This window comes from Prinia subflava, chromosome 4 (genome assembly GCF_021018805.1).
Source record: "Prinia subflava isolate CZ2003 ecotype Zambia chromosome 4, Cam_Psub_1.2, whole genome shotgun sequence".
In the NCBI taxonomy this organism is placed as follows: Eukaryota; Metazoa; Chordata; class Aves; order Passeriformes; family Cisticolidae; genus Prinia; species Prinia subflava.
In genome coordinates this window covers 60,591,638-60,612,157 of record NC_086250.1, presented here as the reverse complement: position 1 = coordinate 60,612,157, position 20,520 = coordinate 60,591,638, and the positions used below count along the sequence as shown (strand labels likewise).

The following is a 20,520-nucleotide window of genomic DNA, read 5'->3' as shown; positions in this document are numbered from 1 at the left end:
CCTATGTGGATTTAAGATCAGCATTGTACAATTCCAGCAGTCAAGGCACTGTAAAGAACTTAACAGAAAACGTCAAGGGGAACGACAATTAATTGATGTTTCTTTTCCAGACTTCAATTTCATGCACAGGACCAGAAACATGGGGAGGGTGTGTAGGTTAGTATGCTGAATAGCAATTCCATACAAGTGTGGCATCCTGTTCACTGCTGAATGTTTTCTCCTGTCAAATACTTACTACTCTCCAATGCACATTCCTTTGAGATTCAATGCCCTAAAGTGTTCTGCTTTCTCATTCAAAGAGTCTTCAATGAAGAAATTCTCAATTATTGACACATCAACCTAAGACCAAGTTATCTGTGGGAAGTTGTTGGCTTCCTACTTACACTACTCATTGACCTTGTAACTCTTCATGTAGCGTATCTATTTCTATATCTGAACTTCCCTGTTTTAGGCTCTGTCACTGATGATGAATTAGTAACAAGAAAGAAAACTATTTAAGCAACAGATGATAGAAAACACCAAAAAAGCCCAACCCTATCCAATATTATGCTACTTACTTCTAAAGAAACAGGTCAGCAGGTCTGAACACAGCTCTGTGTTTAATTCACGTGCCAGACTAAGTAAAGGAAGGACAACAAACTCCTCCAAGCCTTGAGCAGGTCTCAGCAACCTGCCAGGTGAAGACACATCATGTTGCTGTTGTTCTGAACATCAGATGCACATTTTTCAGTCCCATCACAGTCCTTCCCTTTGATCTGGGTGTTACTCTCTACATTCAGGTTCACTTTGTCTGATAATCTCTGCTGCAAAATGCGTGTGTTGTCTTGCTTTAGCCTGGGTTATGGTGGGCGTGTTTTCCTCTCTTAGGAGGTGGAAGGTGAGAGAATAGCTCCTACGTGGTAAGGTTACTAAATCCAAATTCTCTTGCTTCCTGGACAAGTCAGTACAGAGAAGATAGGATTTTGCTGTCATTTTTCTTGAATGAAAATGGTCTTATCAATATATCTTTCCGTGAAAATATAATAAAAGCCCAGGACTGTTTGCAGTCCTGAATGAGCACAGTAGCCAATACAGAGGTGAGTGACACTCACATACAAGCAGCTACGAGGGATTTTTCTTTATTTTATCATTTGAATCAAGTATTGAAATGTTAGTTGATTGCCTTTTATGCAGCCAAGTGCTTTTCTGGCCAGACTCTTATCAGCAGTTAGCACATAAACAAAGTAAGATTTCGTAACAGAATAAACAAAGCCAGAAATTTGCATTTTTGTACCTATTCAGGGCCTGAAGAATTGCTGACAGTCTAAAAATATGTCACTCCAGGAATACGTAAGGAGAAAGATAAATTCAAAGGAATGCTGGTTTAGTTTTGCCTCTTGAAGGGTAATACCCACTTGACCTGGATGTCAATGCAGGTGTGTATTTAACTACCCCAGGAGTGGTGCAAAATATGGTTTTTAATCCCATTTTCAGTGTCTGCCATTATGCTGGACTTGGAAATCTTACAAGGACGTGGACAGGACAGACCCACATGTACCATTGCAGGAACTAGAGCTGAGATTTTTATCACTGATAGAAGACAGAGGTTGATGCTACAGGCTGTACTTTTGTCTTGAGAGCAAGATTTCTGATAGAAAGACTGCAAAGCTTTCAAAACTTTTTTTGGAAACAAGGGGTTTCTGATTTAGAGCAATGGAAATTAGCGTGTTGGACAAAAATCTGTGTAACCTAGGCAGTCCCATAAATTAAAATAAAATATATAAGGTACATAAAACATTCAAATCCATCTTCCTTCTGTCTCTACCAAAAGAAAAACTTGAATCCTGTCAGTCTAGCTTCTACTGTTTCCATTTTGAAAAGAAAAAGTCATAGGGACAAGACCAATTTTTGTTATTTTAATTCCTTTATGCAGTGAAACCTAAACACGTGACAAGTAGAAAGTTATTTAATCAATAATGACATCATAGAACAAGGCTATGAATCATGACATCATGACAAGGCTATGAATAAAGAAAATCACAGTAACAGGAGAATCACTCAAAATGTCATTGCCCTTTAAGGGCACAAAAGTGCCCCTGATAAAAGGTCACATGCAGGGGATAAAATATTAACAATTCCAAACCCCCAAACAGTTGTATTTAATAAAAAACAAGGTACCAAATAATTGAAAATATAAAACCAGAATAATCTGTCAAGTGTGACACTGACACCTGGATCAAAATCCCTGTGCAGGAAAGGTGCCAACTAGTAATGCTCAAGCCAGTGTTAAAAAAGCCAATTATTCTTATTCAAACTTTAAGTTCAGCCTTCTTGTCTTTAATAATGGTTCATTAAATTGTAACACACTACTAGCACAATGTAAAATAGCTAGTCTGAGTAATTCAAAATATATAACTTCTCTCAGGAAAATAATTATGATATGGAAAGCAAAATTATTTATTTATATTCTTCAGTGTTCCATTACTTTTTGTATACTTTTCTTTTAAATGACACTTACATAGCCAAACAAGGATAAAAAGGAAATATCCTTTTGCAACTTTCATAAGGACTTGAAGATACCAACCCAATGATTCATAACTCAGAAGTAATGAAAACAAAGTGTAGGTTTTTTCTTTTTTTCAAGGAATAAGAATTTGTACTTCTTAGTTTGAAGCCTTTTAAAAGAATCCTATAGGCAGGCATGATAGATATCAATGAGCCTCCAGTAAAGAAATTAGCAAAAAATAAAGGTTTTGTGGTCATTTCTCCCTGATGAAGTAAAATTAGTTTCCTCTGTATGCTACAACTTCATCAAATGGGGATCTTAAACATACAATTCATTAAGACACCATCCACAGCTTTGGAAACTGTTCCAGAGCATGTGTGGAAGTTTTCTGTGATGGTTATACTGCTGCTGTTGTTTAACCAGGCTGTATTATTTAGCTTGGCTAATTTGCCTCTTCCCCCCACACCCCCCCAACTTTTTTTTTTTTTAATACTTTCCCATCATTAATTAGTTTCCTCACAATAGAAGTAGAAGTCAAGATGTCTTGACAAGCTCTCTAAATGCACACTGCTTGATCCTCACTGTGCCAGAGCCACCTTTTATGAGAGGCTTTCCTTTTAACTGGGAAAGACCAAACTAACAAGACTGTTAATGTACAAAACATTTTTAAAAATAACCAGACACTCTTTAGTCTAGTAAAGGACAATGCAGTATAAGAACATGAAGCTTCAATCTTTCTGGCACCAAAGAAAATTGGAAATGTGTCCTGGGAAAAGGTACAGGGTGCCATCTTCCCCAGTATTTAACGCAGAGCTGGAGTTAACAGAAGTCAAAGGGACAGAGTTAAGCATAAACTGCCACCCTAAAAATCCTAGAAAACAGATGGACAAAAAACCCTAAACAAACAGCAAGAACGTTATCACACTTCAGTATTGTACTATGGTACAGTATTTTGATGTTCCAAGAAGTGAACTTCATTGAGGTTGGTATTTGAGAACAAATTAAAATTTTGTGATAATCAAAACTACAATTCCTCACATGTCAACTATACAAGCAGAATATCCAGACTGACTTCTTATTTTAAACTACTTTGTGGAGGAATAAATACAACTACATGTTCACACATTTTAAAAAAAAGTAAATCCAAGCTACTCTACCACTACAAGAAGTTCCTCAAAAGACATGGCTACAGAAGCAAAGATCACTATTTCAACCCTACTGTTCATGACATTATGATATACTATTTTCTAAGTGCACAACAATAACAACAACCTCAAGAAATTATTTGATTTACATGGTTTATCCAGCAGCCTATAACAGCAAGTCTCTTCCAGGTGGGCTTCAATCATATATAACTGAATGGTTTAACACTTAGAAATGGATATGTTTATCCTGCAGATGCAAGGATGTGAAAGTGCTCTTAAAACAGCTCAGTATTCCTCTGACTTATGAGCTAGAACAAATCTGTTACCTTACAACACAAAGCTTTATGTTGTGTTCACTTCATATACTCTCAAGCCCAGCAAGTCAGTCCTCTACTTAGCCAGCTCTCTTATTTTACCTTCCTGATTTCTACTGCTTAAGGTTCCATGATGCACTCCCTGCCATTAAAAATAGCTTGAACCACAACCAGATATTTCTTTTTTTCTGCTTGATATTCCAGGAATCAAGCCCTTAAAAGTTAAACAACATCTGCCTCTATAATCTTCTCAACTTCCCATCAACAAGGCTGGCTGCCACATGTCTGAAATCAGAGGCAAATGAAACAGTGGGTCTCCTTACACTCTGGAGAAAGGCAGATGCCAGCAAGGACTCAAGAGACATATTACAAAAACCTTTGCTAAACTAAAGCATTCCAGGGCTGCTCTGAAGCCAAGACCTTCAAGCCACAATGCAGGGAACCTAGAAACATAAAGCATGTGCCTGGCATGGACCTCATTTCTTACTGAGAGGATATGGATTAGATTTTACCCGGGATATTAGCAACAAACCACACTTTGTGGGAGATTCTGGGACAGATCTCCACAAGCCCTTGTCAGTAGCAATAAAGACTCCCCATGATACAAACTACAAGAGCCAAAAACCCAGTAGTGCCTTCTAATGCTTTCTCATTCCATTCTCCATGTTACAACTTTGAAGCTGCAATTCAATACCTGTATAATAATGTATTTTGTAGTAAATATGATAGTCTAAAACACCTCAAAGTCTACTGATAGACATGCCTGGCACCCCTGAATTTACAAGCATTTTTCTGCATCCACTAATTAAAGAAAGTCTGATCCACCAAAATAAATGTGTCTGAAGGTGATAAAACTAAATAGAACAGAAAATTAAATATTCCTGCTTCACAGAGGAGCTCTGTGCAGCTAGAATCAATGTCTCAAATGAAGCCTTGTCCAGACCTTTCTCAATGGACTACTGGAACCATAACACATCCAGCAAAAAATTTTTCAACCACAAGCAGTTCATGGTTGATGTATTTTCTAATGGGATATTTCTATCATTTTCTAGCCAGACAATGCAACTACAGATCAATTACTAACATCTCTGCATAGCTCTTCTTTAAATCTTACTCATTTCTAATGAAAACAATGATAAATTAGTAGATGCATTTCACATATACAATATGGAGAACTTTTAACAGATTAATTTTTTGAAAATAAGTTATTAATTATTTCACAACAATTCTAGAGACTTTGAAAAAACCTTCTATTGTCTACAGCTTCTTTTATATGATTTTAGTACATTGCCTTTACTGTTTCTTCTTTAAAACAAAATAATTTATTTTTATATTTAAAGCCCTTTCACAGGCCTTTCAGCGATATTCCAGTATATCTTTCCTCAAACAAGTCTGACTAGATTAAGTACAATTTCCAAACCTTTGGTCAATTATTTTCAGTATTCTCTGAGTTTTTTTAAACACAGCCCAGTTTTTTCCCAAGTCTTTACTGAGCTTAGGATCTTAAATCAAGCAATTCAGAACTTAACATTCAATCACCCAGTGTAAAAGGATTGCTATAATGAGACGAAGTAAAGGGAATAGTAAAAATAACAGAGTAATGGAGAAAAGAGAAAGACAGTAATTCATGGGATATTTGTAGCTTACACGCATTACACTAACACTGATGGCAATGCATTACTTACAAAGAGCTCAAAAGTCCTTTCTGACACAGAGGAATTTACTCTCATCTCCAGTGACATCATCCTGTGTGTCCACTCCCTGAAAACAGGACCAACTTTCCCACTGCTTGCCAGACCAGGTTAATGCCCAGCAAAGAGCACAGCCATGGAAGGCTACAGCAAGGCAGGGCACAGGTTCCTCTGCCCTGCAGCACATTTTATCCATGCATGAGTTCAGTGTTGATGTACCTACAACCACATGCAGAGAAGCTTTTCTGTTACTCACTGAAAGAATCATCAGATAACTGAAGGACAGAAAGGAGCCATATAAGACTAAGGGCAAGAAACAGATTTTGAAAAAAAAATAGCAGGATGGCTTGTTAACACACTAAAATCAGCACCTGCCACCACCATTAAATTAATAAGCTCTTTTCACCCTAGAAAATACTTCTAGACCTTTTCTCATTCACTGGATAGAAAATTGAATTTCACTTTAACCATTTTTTCACAATTATTTCAATCTCGATCAAAGCTGGTGGCAAATCTTAGAACTGCCTCCCAACATGAATGCAGTTGCTCCTGGTTATTTTTGGCTGTCTAAACATACAAACACAATTTGTATGGACACATTTGTCCATACAAACACAACCCAGTATTTTGGTAATATGTCTTTAAAAGTAAATAAACTATTCTTCTGTCCATCTCACTTACATTTTTCCATTACTGAGTTGCTGTGTTGACAAAAAGACGAGAAGAGGTACAGGATTTGTGAAGTTTACTTGTACTTAGACAAGTAAAATCTTGCTGGGCTATTCTTTTTCTAAATGTATTTAATTGATTCCATCCTCAGTAGTAACTACCCTTCACTATTATGCAACCACCTTCAAATTATTTTGATTAAACTAAATTTTATTAAACCTCATAAACAGCCAGCTATTCCAATCACTCTTTGCACGCCTTAAAAAAAATTAATAATACAACAAAACAATCACCACAGAAAAAAATCACTGGACAAATAACAAATAAACCACTAGATAAGTAGTAAATAAACCAGACCTTGGGATGAAGTTTCTCAGAAATAATTGAAAGTAGTTTGTTAATCAATACCAAAAATTTCTTACTGGATTAATTCTGCTTTCAAATAGTCAAGATAAAAATCATCATCTTGTTGTTGTCATACTGAGAAATTAATATATGAATACGCTTCTCAAGATTCTCTTGAAAAACATTAATTTAAGGAATGTGTTTCAAAATGCCAATTTTGTAAAAAATTAAACCTTATGATAAATATAAAAATATACCCTATATATAGTTGCACATGAATCCCATCAGCAAACAATCCATAACATCCAACTTCTAGTTAATGTAGATCAGTATCACAGATCTCACTTTGCAGCTTTGATAAAAGACAATCCAATATTAGGTCATAATAGTTTTAGCCTAGCTAGTCTCTAACTAACAGAATTTATTTGTTTTTACAGGTTAATTTAGTGTAATGAGTTCAACTTGAAAAGCTCAGCTTCCAGAACAACTAATTTAACTTCCTCTACAAAAATGCTTATTTGAAGGCATTGCTGGTATTTTCTGTGAAAAGAACACAAGATAACCAGAAAAGTCTATTTGCAATGCCTCTGTTATGATTGTAAGCAATGATTCTTACGAGAGCCATACGCCAGTTTGGCACTGTAATTCAGGAAAGAAAACATTCACTTACCGCAGTGTGACTGGAAAACCTGTGGCTTGACTACCTGATTGCAGATATTGCACACTACAAGATAGAAATCATCATGAGCTGGATAATGGCCAAATAAGTGCATATCTGTGGGAAAGTTAAAAATATATACAAGAATTAGAAGTTATGCTTTAAATATATATTAAGAAAAAAAATTGAAAATACTTTAGGGCCATTATTGTTATATTAATTTATACAAAGTAAATATATACATTGCTCCATCAGAGCTTCTTACTATGTTCAAGAGTTTTTCCCTCTTTTGGGTTTCAAGGTCCTGTACTAATGCTGCAGTCTCATCCCTTGGTCTGAGTCAGAACACAGACTGCAACACCTTTTCTTAACACTCACTGCCAACAAGTGGAATGAGCATTTCTGTACTGGTCAAATGTGGAAACAACAAAGGAATTTTTTTTTTAATCTCTGCCTAAAGATCCTTATAGAAATCATTTTGCATAGGTTATACTTTATGTTACAATATTCTAAGCTCAACTATAAGTTGCTTGAGAAAGGCTTCTGCTTAAAAGCTAGTTGTAGTAACCAAGGTCAAGGATCCTACAGCTTAAAATACAGCCAGGAATGCCATGCCATCTGAAATTTCTGATTCTGTGCAAATGTCCTTCCCGAGTTCTGCTGCCCTGTGGTTTGCCCCCAACAAATACCATGGGAAGAGACAAAGTTGGTTAACGAGGTATTTCTTGGTAATGGTACGAGGAATTTAATGAAATCCAAAGACAGGTACAGTCAGATGATGACAGGCACTTGTCCCTCTCAGCTGAAACACATAATGCAATACCTGCATTCTTAAGCCATTACAAATAGAGAAAAATGGGCTTAAATTACTAACTGAAGGCCTCAGAACTCTAACATTACAAGTGAGGTAACCTGCTCTACTCTTCATTGCTATACCTTAAGAACAAGCACACATACTCATCCAGCACAGCTCAGCTTGGAGGACAGAAACTCCAGTCACTTTTATGCATTTCAGTGGGATCGTGTCACCATACCCAGTGTGCTAATGAATGTGTTGCTGCATTAGTAACCCCATGCCAAGTAGTGGCCCACAAATCACACTGCCTCGCAAATTAAGAAAAATAAAAACGTTGTATGTTGTGGTACAAACCAGCCCCACCAACCTGCAGGTGTTCCACAGTATGATATGATATGCATTTATCCACTGAAAACCAAAACTCTTTCCTTCTGTTACTGCTTGTACCTGGCTATGATATCCAGTTGAAAGGTTAACCAGACACGACATCTTTGCACTGCTGGTCTTGCACTAACCATGCTTTCAAATGCAGTACAGCCAGATGAATGCAATCAACACATTCAGCCTCAATTTAAAAGAATGCCAGTGGTGAGGTATAAACTCCTTTGGTGTAATTAGTGTTAGCACTGGTGAAGCCAGAAGTGCAAAGTTAGGTTCAACCAAAACTTCCTTACAGGTAAAACAAATAAACAAAAACCTAAGCAGGCACAAAAACAGGCCTTTTTATTCCATTTATTGTTTTAATATGATAATTCAGTGACCTTAAAAATAATTTTACACTGGCAATTCTTAGCTGGATAGTTTTGATCAGAACCTACAGATTTCCAGTAACAGCACTGTAAGTTCCACAGAAAGGAGTATTTCTTTTGGGTATGATTTGAAAAGTCCAAGTCTCAGCTCAAAAACATCCATTTAATTACAGTAATGATGTATTTTTTAAATGGTTAAAACATCTCAATATTTTTTCTGTTGTTTGAAAGGTACAATGACAATCTTCTTTTGAAAACATAGAGACTTTGCCCCTCACAAACAGAAAAGTTACAACTGTTTTCCAGTTCAAATTCCTTAAGTTCATTTAACCTTCACAGGTCTGTATCCTAACCTTTAAAACATGTCCAGCTCTGAGGTGGCTTAAGCTTGGCTGGGTCTGAGTCTCAGTTTTTATGATTTCTGGCTACAGGGAGTAACTTATAAAAAACATAAGGTATTATTACTGGTGAAAACCATCCAAGGACACAGGTGGGAAAAGGAACCAGGTTAGTTCAAATATCACAAAACCATCAACCTTTTCATCAGGCACTGCCATGGAGACACAGCAGTGAAGGAAAAGTCCTGTGAGCTTGCTCCACTACCCTGGCAAACACCACTGTATCTAACAGGTAAATAGCACCATTTGAGGGGTTCCTTCTTCATACTCCAGACGGGTTAATATACAAAGGAACTGCACAGACATGTAGGAGAACACACCAAAATGCTGCTGTGAGATACACAGCATCAAAAGGATGCACAGATGCAGAGTAAGTGACATCCTGAAGCAGCATTTTGGAAGTTTTTTAATTTTGCAGGTGCCTAGAAATAGGCCAGTGGAGGTGCAAGTGTCCACTGTAAATATGAGTCTTCTGTATGAAGTTATCAGCCCCCTCTCAAAAGTCCACTTAAAACAATCCAAGGATCTCAAGGACTGCAGGTTGAAAATAAGAATCACAGCACACAAATATACTGTTATTATTGAATCAGAATAGACAAAAAACTCAAACACCATAATTCAGGCTTACAAGATTCCTTAAAACTCTAATTATGCAGGAGTTTTTAAGAAAGAAAATTCTTTAAGTCCAAGCAGGTTCAACTACCTCTCTTAGTTTATTCATGTTAACCAGATTGGCACAAATCTGTTTTCATTATTAAATTCATGATTTGTAATCATATAAATTACTTTTCAATTGAAATTGCACAACATATTAATATTGTCTCATTAGAAAATCCAACAGGGGATACACTTTATTAGATTTAATAATACTACAAATGCAATTCAGATCAGAGAATTTACAATGAATAAAGCAAGGAAGATTTGAAATTTAAAAGAAAGTAAAAAGATAAACAGCTATATATCTTTTCATACAGGTTTTTCTGTTTTTAATAAGAACAGTTCAATGCTACCATGTCCTACTCAAAGTAACCAAGACTGAAAGATTATTTTAGACATTGGTATCATTCTTAGATCAGATTGCAGCCATTTGACAATTTAGACCTTCTGTGTGCAACAAAAAAAAGACAATGGCCTCTCCAAACAAAAAACTGTCTTCTAAAGGCAATAATCACATCTCCCTGCCTGCTTAGTCAGAAGCAATGGTGATAAGCTTTTCAGAGAAGATTACTTTTGGGGAAGAAAACATGTCTCTAAAGTCAGCTCAGGAAAGACTGAGAGAGACTCAGTCTCTCAGCTCACGAAAGACTGAAAGAGGCAAGACCACTGAAAAAGACAGGTGATAATTATTGAATAAGGTGAGTGACTATCAAATGGTACTGAAATAATTATCAAGGTACAAAGAGAACAAGGAGGGACAGAAAAGCGAGTGCAAAGAGTATTTATTTTCTACCAAAAACTGCCTACCCCCTAAAAGTAAAATAAAGTGACCACAGTGTGCATGACTCACCACACACTGGCATGGTGACCTGCTTGTTCCCTCTGTGTCATTACAGACAGCCACAAGTGTCAGACAGAAAGGGCTGCCCAGCCCTTCTGCAAGGTGAAAGCTCTCCATAGCCCCCATCACATCACTTCATTTGGCTGCAAGATACTTCCAGCAGACTCAGAGAAGACTCTTGATGGCAATAAGAGGTGGTAACTTACTTTTCAGTACCCACACTTTCCAAAAGGGCCATGCACACATACCTCACTCCTTGCAGTACTGAACTGTCATCCCCTCAAAATGAAACACAACTGACACAGCCGTGCCCGTGGATACTGTACAGTGACAAAAGCCTAAAAAATGAGCTACTGAACTAACAGGATGCAAAAGCAGCCCAGACCAGGGGAAAGATATTCTGTATAGGTGGATACTTGAGACAGTGAATACTGACTATTTAAAAGTACTTTCACAGATTAAAATCTTAAAATATTACTTTGTGTATACTTTGCCATGGCACTCAAAAAATGAATTCAACTTCTGCCTGCAGGTTTTATATTACTAACATTTGCAAATAAAAAGAGAGTTGTAGCCACATGACATAGTTTTCTAAGACATCAATTTGGTGAAATGTACATTAAGAACAGAAATACCATAGAAAAATCAAAAATGTTGCTTCTGCAAATTGTGGCACAAACACAAAAATGCAGGTGTCAGATACGACTTTTTATCTTCGCCAATAACATGCAAAAAGGAATTATTTTTAGTAACAATCAAAGGCACATGACTTATATGAAATTCCTTCTCTATTATTATATAATTCATAATCATTTACATCCCACTGTATAATAAAACACAAGCTAGAAATAATCTAAAACATTCTTCCACTGCAGAATTAAGGTTGTCAAACAGTAAGACCTCACAGTATTGCGTGGGAAATGAAGTTCTAATGATAATCTTTTGCTATAAATTATACACACTTTAAACATTCACTTATATATCTTTTGCTCCTCTAAATATACCCACAAAGCCTGCTTTGAAAAATATTAGTGATGTTTACGTGCTGAGAGAGAAGGGGAGCAAGGAGGGGAAGAGAAAGACTATTCAAGACATACTGCACACTAGTTAAAATTAAAAAAGAAAGAGCTGAAAAAAAAGCAACGGCAAAAATAGCAATGGACTAAACTAAATATGTGATTCCTCCAGCTCCTGAAGCTACACATTTTTAAACTCTAAGTCTAGAATTGTGCCCAATATTTCCCTCTTGTTCCACAGAAGCAACAAATCTGTACATCATTCAAGAACTGGAGTAGCGTACAAAATCTTTCAGTGCAGTAGATTACTTCTACATTTGAGATTACTTAAAAAACTAAGCAATTTGAATGGTGAATTGAAACTTGAAACTAAAACAATAAAAAGACAATCTTCAGGGCATTATTCAGACAGCAGTTAAACACCCTTGCGTAGACAGGTTGGTCTTATCATAGAAATAAATGTCACACTTTCCATTTACCATGAGCTTATTCTCCCCCGAGTGCAGTTTTCCTTTCTTACACAAAAACCAGTAAGTCACTTCAGTAATTAGTTCACCAGTATAAATTGCATTTTACTCCTGAAAATGTCAGTCGCAGTTGCAAATTAATCACAGAATGATTTAAGCTGAAAGAGATCGCTGGATATCATTTATTCCAAGATGCTGCTGAAATTGTGGCTAACTTCAGGGTCAGAACCACAAAGTAACGCTCAAGATCATTTCTTTTCTGATGGAAAAATGCAGGTCATGGTTAAAGTAATCATAAAGTTGAGGAACAAAAAAATTAGAACATGAGTTCATGACAGAACTAACACAGGAGAAAACATAACTGTTGTGAGTCCTGACTGATGCCTTTCAGGTGTTAACATGAGGAACTCAAGATTCTGCATGCTAAAAAGTCAAGTAAGAAAGAAAATCAATGAGAAGAAAACAGAAATACTGGCCTTCTCAGGAACAGCAATAATAATGAAACATGACTGTGATGGAAAAAAAAAAAGGCCGAGAAAAAGCAGTAAATAGACTTAAGTGTCAGTGTGGTAAAGAGTCAAGGTCACGGCACGTTTAAACCAGTCCAGCATGGTTGAATGGTATGCTGCCTCCCAGGTTAGGGCAATCATGAGGACAGTGGCAATCCTAAAGAACGCTGGGAATAGCTCATTAATTATAGTGTAAACAACAAATACCACCCCCAATGACGCAGGAAGACTTTGTACTCCACTGCCTTATCTAGGCATTATGAAATGGTACTGAAGATGGAAACAGTGCCTTTCATTCCCAAAGATCCATAATAAAAGAAAAAAACTAAAGTTCATAATTGGGAACCAATGGTCTAAACAAATATTGTGGATTAATTGTATCTGCACATCTTTCGTAACAACCTTTGTTTGGAAGGGATTATAAAGTAAACTATGCAATAATATTGACATTACTAGTTTGGAGAAGACACTACATATCAATAAAGAGAAGAATGAAATAAGCACGGGAAAATGTGACAGTGTTGTTCTTTCATAATTCTGAAGGCTTTTATGTAATTTATGTAGGCTATTTGCCATTCCAGTATAAGGTGCTGCCTGGGCTACCAGATTAACATATCACAAAAATACTGGAAAACACAGAACTCACACACCAAAAAGTATGCTCCATACCTGTGACACCAAAAAAATCTGTTTTTCATGTCTTAAGACACTTAGAGGATAAGACAGTACCTAAAATTTTTCCTCCTTGAAAAACCCACTTTTTAAAACCTCCTTGTATGGAGGCAGAGGCCCCCTGAGCTCCTGGGGTAGGAAGAAGATAGCTCATCTTCTTATGGAACCTGTATTTCACTCTGTACAACTCAGAATTTAAACCAATCAAAGTTTGGCACTGGCATGATCTTTTTGGACTCCCAGCTTCATATTCCTGCCCCTCCCATGTGCTTGTACCATCAATTAACTGATTACACAAGGAGTCAAATTCAAGCCAACTCTGAATCAGGAGCAAAGAAAAACAGGAAAAGGTTTTCTGACAGTTTGAGTCCATAAGCTGCCCCTCTGCAGAACCTCATGAATGCTACCATCATCAGCATGAGGGGAATGAAATGCAGAGCCCAGAACTGGACAGCAGGAGGGCCAACAGGACCAAGATCAGTACACACTGCAGTGGAGCAGTGGTGCCTCTCTAGATTATGATGAAATCTGTCACACAGCTATCTGTGCAATATTCAAGGAAGACACTTAGCTCCAAATGAAGCTTCGTAAAAATACTTGCCTCTCAATTAAAAATAGCACACATTTTATTTAATTTGTATTTAATTTAATTCAATTATTTATAATATATGTATATATATAATTTAATTATTTGTATTTAATTCAATTATTTAATTTAGTTAATTTGTAACATATAAAAAGATGCAGAAACACTGCATTGTGCTTGTGTGGCAAGGTTTTGGTAGTGGGGGGAGCTACAGAGGTGACTTTTCTGAGAAGCTGCCAAAAGCTGCCCCCATGTCTGACAGAGCCAGTGCCAGCCAGCTCCAAGTCAGACAGCCATGGGTCCAGGCTGAGCCCCTCAGCACATCAATACCTCTGTAACAACTTATTTAAGAAGATGAAAAAGTTACTGTGCACAAGTAATTGTGGACAGAGACTAGAGATGTAGAGAACATGTGAGAGAAATAGCCCTGCAGACATCAGGGTCAGTGAAGGAGGGGGAAGAGGAGCTCCAGGCACTGAAGCTGAGATTCCTCTGCTGTCCATGTTGAAGACCATGGATGTTTCACCATGGAGGTCCACGGAGGAGCAGAGATCTACCATGCAGCCCATGGAGGAGCCCACACTGGAGCAGGTGGATGCCCAGAAGGAGGCTGTGACTCCATGAAAGGCTGTGCTGCAGCAGGCTCCTGGCAGGATCTGTGGCCCCATGGAAACAGGAGCCTATGCTAGAGCAGGTTTGCTGGCTGGGCTTGTGACCCCACGAGAGCATCCTGTCCTTGAAGGACTGCACCCTGTGGAAAGGGACACACACTGGGGCAGTTACTGAAGGACTGCTGCCTGCAGGAAGGACTCAAGCTGGAGAAGGTTGTGGAGGATTGTCTCCAATGGGAGAGACCTACACTGATCAGGGGAGCAGGGGAAGGACTCCTCTCCTTGAGGAAGAAGCAGTGGCAGAAGCAACATGTAATGAACCATAACCCCTATTCCTTGTCTCGCTGTGTTGCTGGGTGGAGAGGAGGTAGAGAATTGGGAATAAAGTTAAGCCTGGGAAGTAGGGAGAAGTGGGGCGAAGGTGTTTTTAGGATTTGTTTTACGTCTCACTATCCTGATCTGATTTTGACTGGTAATAAATTCAGCTAGTTTTCCTAAGTCAAGTCTGTTTTGACTGCAACACTAATTGGTGAGTGACCTCTCTGCCTTTATCTCAACCCGTGAGCCTTTGGTTATATTTTCTCTCCCCTGTCCAGCTGAAAAGGACAGTGACAGAGTGGCTTTGGTGGGTACCTGCCTCTAGCTAGGGTCCAACCACTGCAAGCTTATCACCTCCTTTGAAATAATTCCTTATGTTTCTAATGCTTTCTATTACTGAACTAATCTAAAACCAGATTCCCATTTTGCCATTTAACTTTTCAGTTATTTTGTAGAAAGTAACCAGACAGGGTAACTTTTACATTATCAGTTTCTGAACACAGTGACTTTCTTACCTGCTCTTCAGTTAAAGAACCTCCCCATTTCAGATATCAAGGGTGCAGGTACTCAGAAACAAATGTACATTTAAGAGAGGAGGTTATAAGCAACTGAGGTCTGTTTGGATGACTATGAGAAATTTGGTTAACATTTTCTTTTTACTTTTTTTTACCATCAGAGTTTAAACTAAGGGTAAATACAACAATGAAAGTTCCTAAAATATATTAATAAATATTAATAAATATTAATAAATATTAATAAATATTAATAAATATTTGCATTTGGAGATTGCAGATCAGAGCTGGAGTGACAGGGGATGGCACTGGAAAAGATCGGCTATAGCAAATCTTGTATTGCCATTCATCAACTTGGCAATACTCTGCACTGACCCTTCTCTTGCAAGTCTGCATGGAAAAATTTGGAGAGCAGAACAAGGATGCAAAGCGAGACAAAATACAGTTTAGCAGGGTGAAAGACAACAAAACCAATGCTTGTAATTGAAATGGACATCACTCAATTACACAGTATCTAGTTTTCAGTAAGGTAAGTGTAACTGTAACACAAGAACACCAGGCATTGTAACAACTCCACTAACACCTACAAAATTGTTAATTGTTCTTACATTTTCCTTTAATTATTAGTTTGTACTTCAGGGAAATTATCTAAAGGAGCTTCTTCCTCAGAATTTTGAATTGCCTTCTATTTTGCATACAACAACATATTTCAGGAATTAGAGCAACTGCTTAGGAAGCTTGTATTATAAAACTCTACAAAGTCAATACCCAGAAGAAAATCCTGCTACATTGTACAACAGAAGCTAGTAGAACATATTAAGATCCAAAGACATAAACAAAAAAACCACACGAGAACCAAACCAAAACAAACAAAAAACTCCACAAAAACCACCGGCAACAAAAAACTCTGCAACAAAAACAACTTTTCCACAATCAGTTACCAAATATGCCTCAAAAATCTAGGAGAGCAAAATACAAAGAAGAAATAGGCTTTTAATGTGTTCAAAAGCAAGCTAGAAGAGTAATATAAATGTAAACAGTATCTTCAAACACCAGGTTAACACTTAGATCTAGCTTTTGGGATTTAAGGAGATGTGTGCCACCAAATATCTCTATTTTCCCAACCAGATAAATTTAGTCTAATTAAAGATATCACCTCCAGCTACAAATTTCATCTTGCTTATGTCTGGAAATCTTCAGGACAGCAATAGTATTATCAAATGACAGCAAAAATTAAATTACTGGGGGCAAAGTGTGCATACAAGGGACAGGGAATGTGCAGGAAAATCATCAATCTCTACATTAGAATTCTGATTTCTCAACATCCCACAGGCAGACATAAGGGGGGGAACAGCTGGAAATCATCTTAATTTCTCTCATAATTCAAAGTGAACGTCATGCACCTTGACTAGGCAGTCTCCACAAACCACCATATAGCAACAGAACAATTCCTTCTTTCTCAAATATGTATCAAGAGAAGTCTCACTGCAAATGAGACTTGCCAGCACAAGAACTACCCTTGATGGATGATGGCACTAAATTTCAGCTCAGATTGATGCATAGCTCTCCAGAATCAGACATTTGACCTTTAGCAACAGTCAGAGGGTTGCACCACATCCATGCTTTCTGCAGCAGGTGGACTCTGACTATGCTGGGAAAATACACCTTGACACAGGAAGAGATGTCATCTGCAGCTTAACTACAATAACGCATAGAAACACACAGTGTTTCAGCTTTTGATTTTTCTGCACAAAGATGATTAAGCCTTCTGATACACAGCCAAATAAACTAAACAGGTATGGAAATATCGTGAACATACTGGTCTAGCAGAAGCAGTAAGATGAAGATCTGGAGATACCAAATGTTGGTTGACAAAGAATCAAAATAATTTAACCCATCTGTAAACTTCACAACAGTAACTCTGTACTACACATCATCTTTAGAGCGAGTCAGAGTGAGTACTAAAGTGGGTTTTCTTTATTTTTCCTCACTTCCCTCATAGCTTCAATGATCTTCTAGTCAGTGTACAAATAGTAGCAATCCAAAAAATAAAGTTTGAAAGGAAAATAACTTCTCTGACATGTACTGACTTTTTTTTTTCCTTTAAGGAATGTCGAATATGTCACGTTAGGGACTACTAACAGTCATATTAGGGATTACTGAATTTGCAGCAAAAAGACAGAAATGTTTTAAATACAATTAGTTTGCAATACTTGTACTAATCCCAACATTTGGAGTGCTAGTAATGAAATACTACAAGGATAGCAGGTTCTCCTCTTTCATTTTCTTGTCAATGCACACTAAGAAAAAGTTATCTATGCAGTAAAACAGTCCTACAGAGAAAAATCCCATGGCCAAAAAAACCTCTTCATTCCAATTTCTTCTATGCAGACTGCCATGAAACAGACTTTAATCCTCCAACTGGTGTTTCCTTCATAAACTCTCAGCAAGACACAACTGGCATTCACACACTCGCCTGCAAAGCTGTATTATCTTCTGCAGAAGAGTGACTCTGGTTTAAGGCAGTACAACTGGACTGAAGGAGAGAGCTGGCTTAATTCCTGGCTCCCAAACAACATTCTTGCATGACCCTGATTAGATTTTTCTGTGCCTCAGTATCCCATCTCTAAAATCAGGATAATATGCTCTTTGTCTGGCCTGCCTGTTTAGATTGCAGCCTTTCAGTATTCTCTTACTATTTGTCCATACACTGGGACCACAATGGGGCCCTTCATTTTGGCTGGGACCTCACTATGACAATAGAACAAGCAATGAACAAGATAACTTGCAGGGTGTTTTAGAAGCAGTGTGTGACAATCTTGACAGAAATTCTGGTTTTTTGATTAAGGATATAAGTTATTAAACATTAAAGAACGTCCTAGAAAATGAAATTTTCATAGCTTTCTAGGTCACTTCTTTAATATTATTAAAAATAAAATAGCATTATCAAAAAAATATCTCTCAGAAAATGACCAATTCTTATAGTAGGGAAAACAATGAGTAAATGAGCAACTAAACATCAAGAAAAATAAAATCTTTAATCTCACCTATGTAAGTTTACAGAATGCTAAGTATTTCGCTGATCTTCACTTTTCCCTACAACAAGAGCCAAAGCCAAGAGCATCTTTTAATTTAACTCTCTTCTCACCCAAGATAGAAAGTGTCTGCTCAATTTTAATCCACAGCTGGATATTAAATGGAAATGTATTGTCTAAGTGTACTGTCTAAAAGGACACAAATAATTATAACAATTCTCTGGACTTTTTCTGTATTGCCTCCTACACTTACAACAGCACCTCTTTTCAGGAACATTGCCTCTCATGTAACTCAGCTCTGTAAAGAAAGTTACTTTCAGACATACTTTCAATAACATCATCTTCTTCCTTCACACAGTTCCAAATGAAATGGATTTAGTTCTCTTCCTTGCTGGCATACAGATCAAGCTGCTGCTTAAAGTGTTCAGCTGTGGGGTTTTTTCAGTTAGAGGACTTTATGCCAAGGAAAAATACATGAGAAAAAATATTAATGAATAACAGGAGGTGGCCAGATGAATGAGAAACTTTCTAACCAAAGTCCAAACATACAAAATATCTACCCCAAGGCCACTTAGACAAAACAGTAAAAAATTCCTACAAATTGAAGAGCAGCCTATAGTTCCACTATCACACAACTCCAGAAAACAGCTCTCATTCTAAGAATTCTGGTCTCAAGGGAATAATTATCTTTGCAAGGGCAATCAGTCAAATACTTGTACTGTCTGAAAAAGCATACATCCATCATCAGCTCTTACACTCAGATTTATATAGTACACTTTCATGCACACCACACCACAAACATTTCCCAGGATAGGAGTATGCTTCTACTGATTCAACATGTTGCCTACAAACAAGTCAGGCACTGCAGAACTCTGTGCTGGTACAGTAGTCTCATCTTTATTGCAGGAGGTAAAAGCACAGTTTTGGTTTAACCAAGTCCATGACAGAGCCTGCTGCACACCTCAGGGAGTGTTCTTATCTCTAACAGGCACAACCCTTACAGAACATGGTCATAAAGGGCCCAGGTCAATACAAGTCTGTATGGCTCCTAAGTGTCCATCAAATCTTCAGTATGAACATATTAGAGAATTTATACACACTGCATTCAGAGGCATTCCATTTCTTCCACCCCCCCCTCCTTCCTCCAGGAGTGCTACTAACTTCTCAAAGGTGCAGAATCAACCACAATTAGAGGCAACAAAATAGAGCTTTGCACCTAAAGTGATCACCCTATAAAGGAGTAAACTCCTCTAGCAATACAAGCTCATGAAATTTGCTGCCACTAAATGAAAGTAAAAATAAGGGTTTTGTTCCTATATTGAACAAAAAAAGGCCTTAAGAAACTTAAGGAGATTTAATCAATGAGCAGAAGAAAGTCCAAGTATTTTCTCTCTGAAATATACAGACATTTCAGTCCTAAAGACCTTCAAAAAATTTACAGGGTAAGTCTAAAGTAACCTGCCCATCTAGTAGTACCGAAGAAGCAAATGAAAGAAATGAAAAGCAATGGAAGACACACTTATTACTTGTGTCTGTCATCAACTTGTTATGTTACACAGTACCCACTCCTGAGACAAATCATTGGTTTAATATTGTCACTCAAAGGCATATATGCTAATACTATAAAAGTTATTAATGGGGGCTCTTTCCTTTTAATGAAAGAAAGAAGTTGTTTATTAGCTCAATCACATTATTGTTGTTTTTCAATTTCTGCTACACTGAATACTGCACAAGTCATATGCACATATGTAATACTATGTAACAAACAAAAAAATGCAACGATTTTTTTTTCGTGTTCTCAGAGACTTGGGAAAGCTTCAGATGTCTCTGGAGCTTTTTGTTTGTTTCCTGGACAGGAGAAAAAGACGGCTTTTGTGAAATAAATTACTGAAAATATGGAAAGATAACAGTTTTTCCTAATTTTATCTTAAATACATGACTACTACAAAGATCTTTCCAGCTCACTGTTCTTCCCAACAGTAGATCACTTCCCACTACTTGGCAGCAGCAATGACTTACTAGTACTTGATTGGTACTTCAAGGGGA

At 37.3% G+C, this 20,520-nt stretch overlaps 1 protein-coding gene across 3 annotated transcripts in view; it reads right to left on the bottom strand.

Annotated features, from left to right (window-relative positions):
* ATXN7L1 (ataxin 7 like 1) overlaps positions 1 to 20,520 on the bottom strand; it is a 114,139-nt gene that overhangs the window by 67,989 nt on the left and 25,630 nt on the right. For 2 of the 3 annotated variants that reach the window (XM_063396887.1, XM_063396886.1), the window contains exon 3: positions 7,320 to 7,424. The exons of the other annotated variant lie outside the window; for it this stretch is intronic. In XM_063396887.1, coding sequence (XP_063252957.1) covers positions 7,320 to 7,424 — 105 coding nt within the window. The remainder of the gene's footprint in view (positions 1 to 7,319; positions 7,425 to 20,520) is intronic. 3 annotated transcript variants of the gene reach the window in all.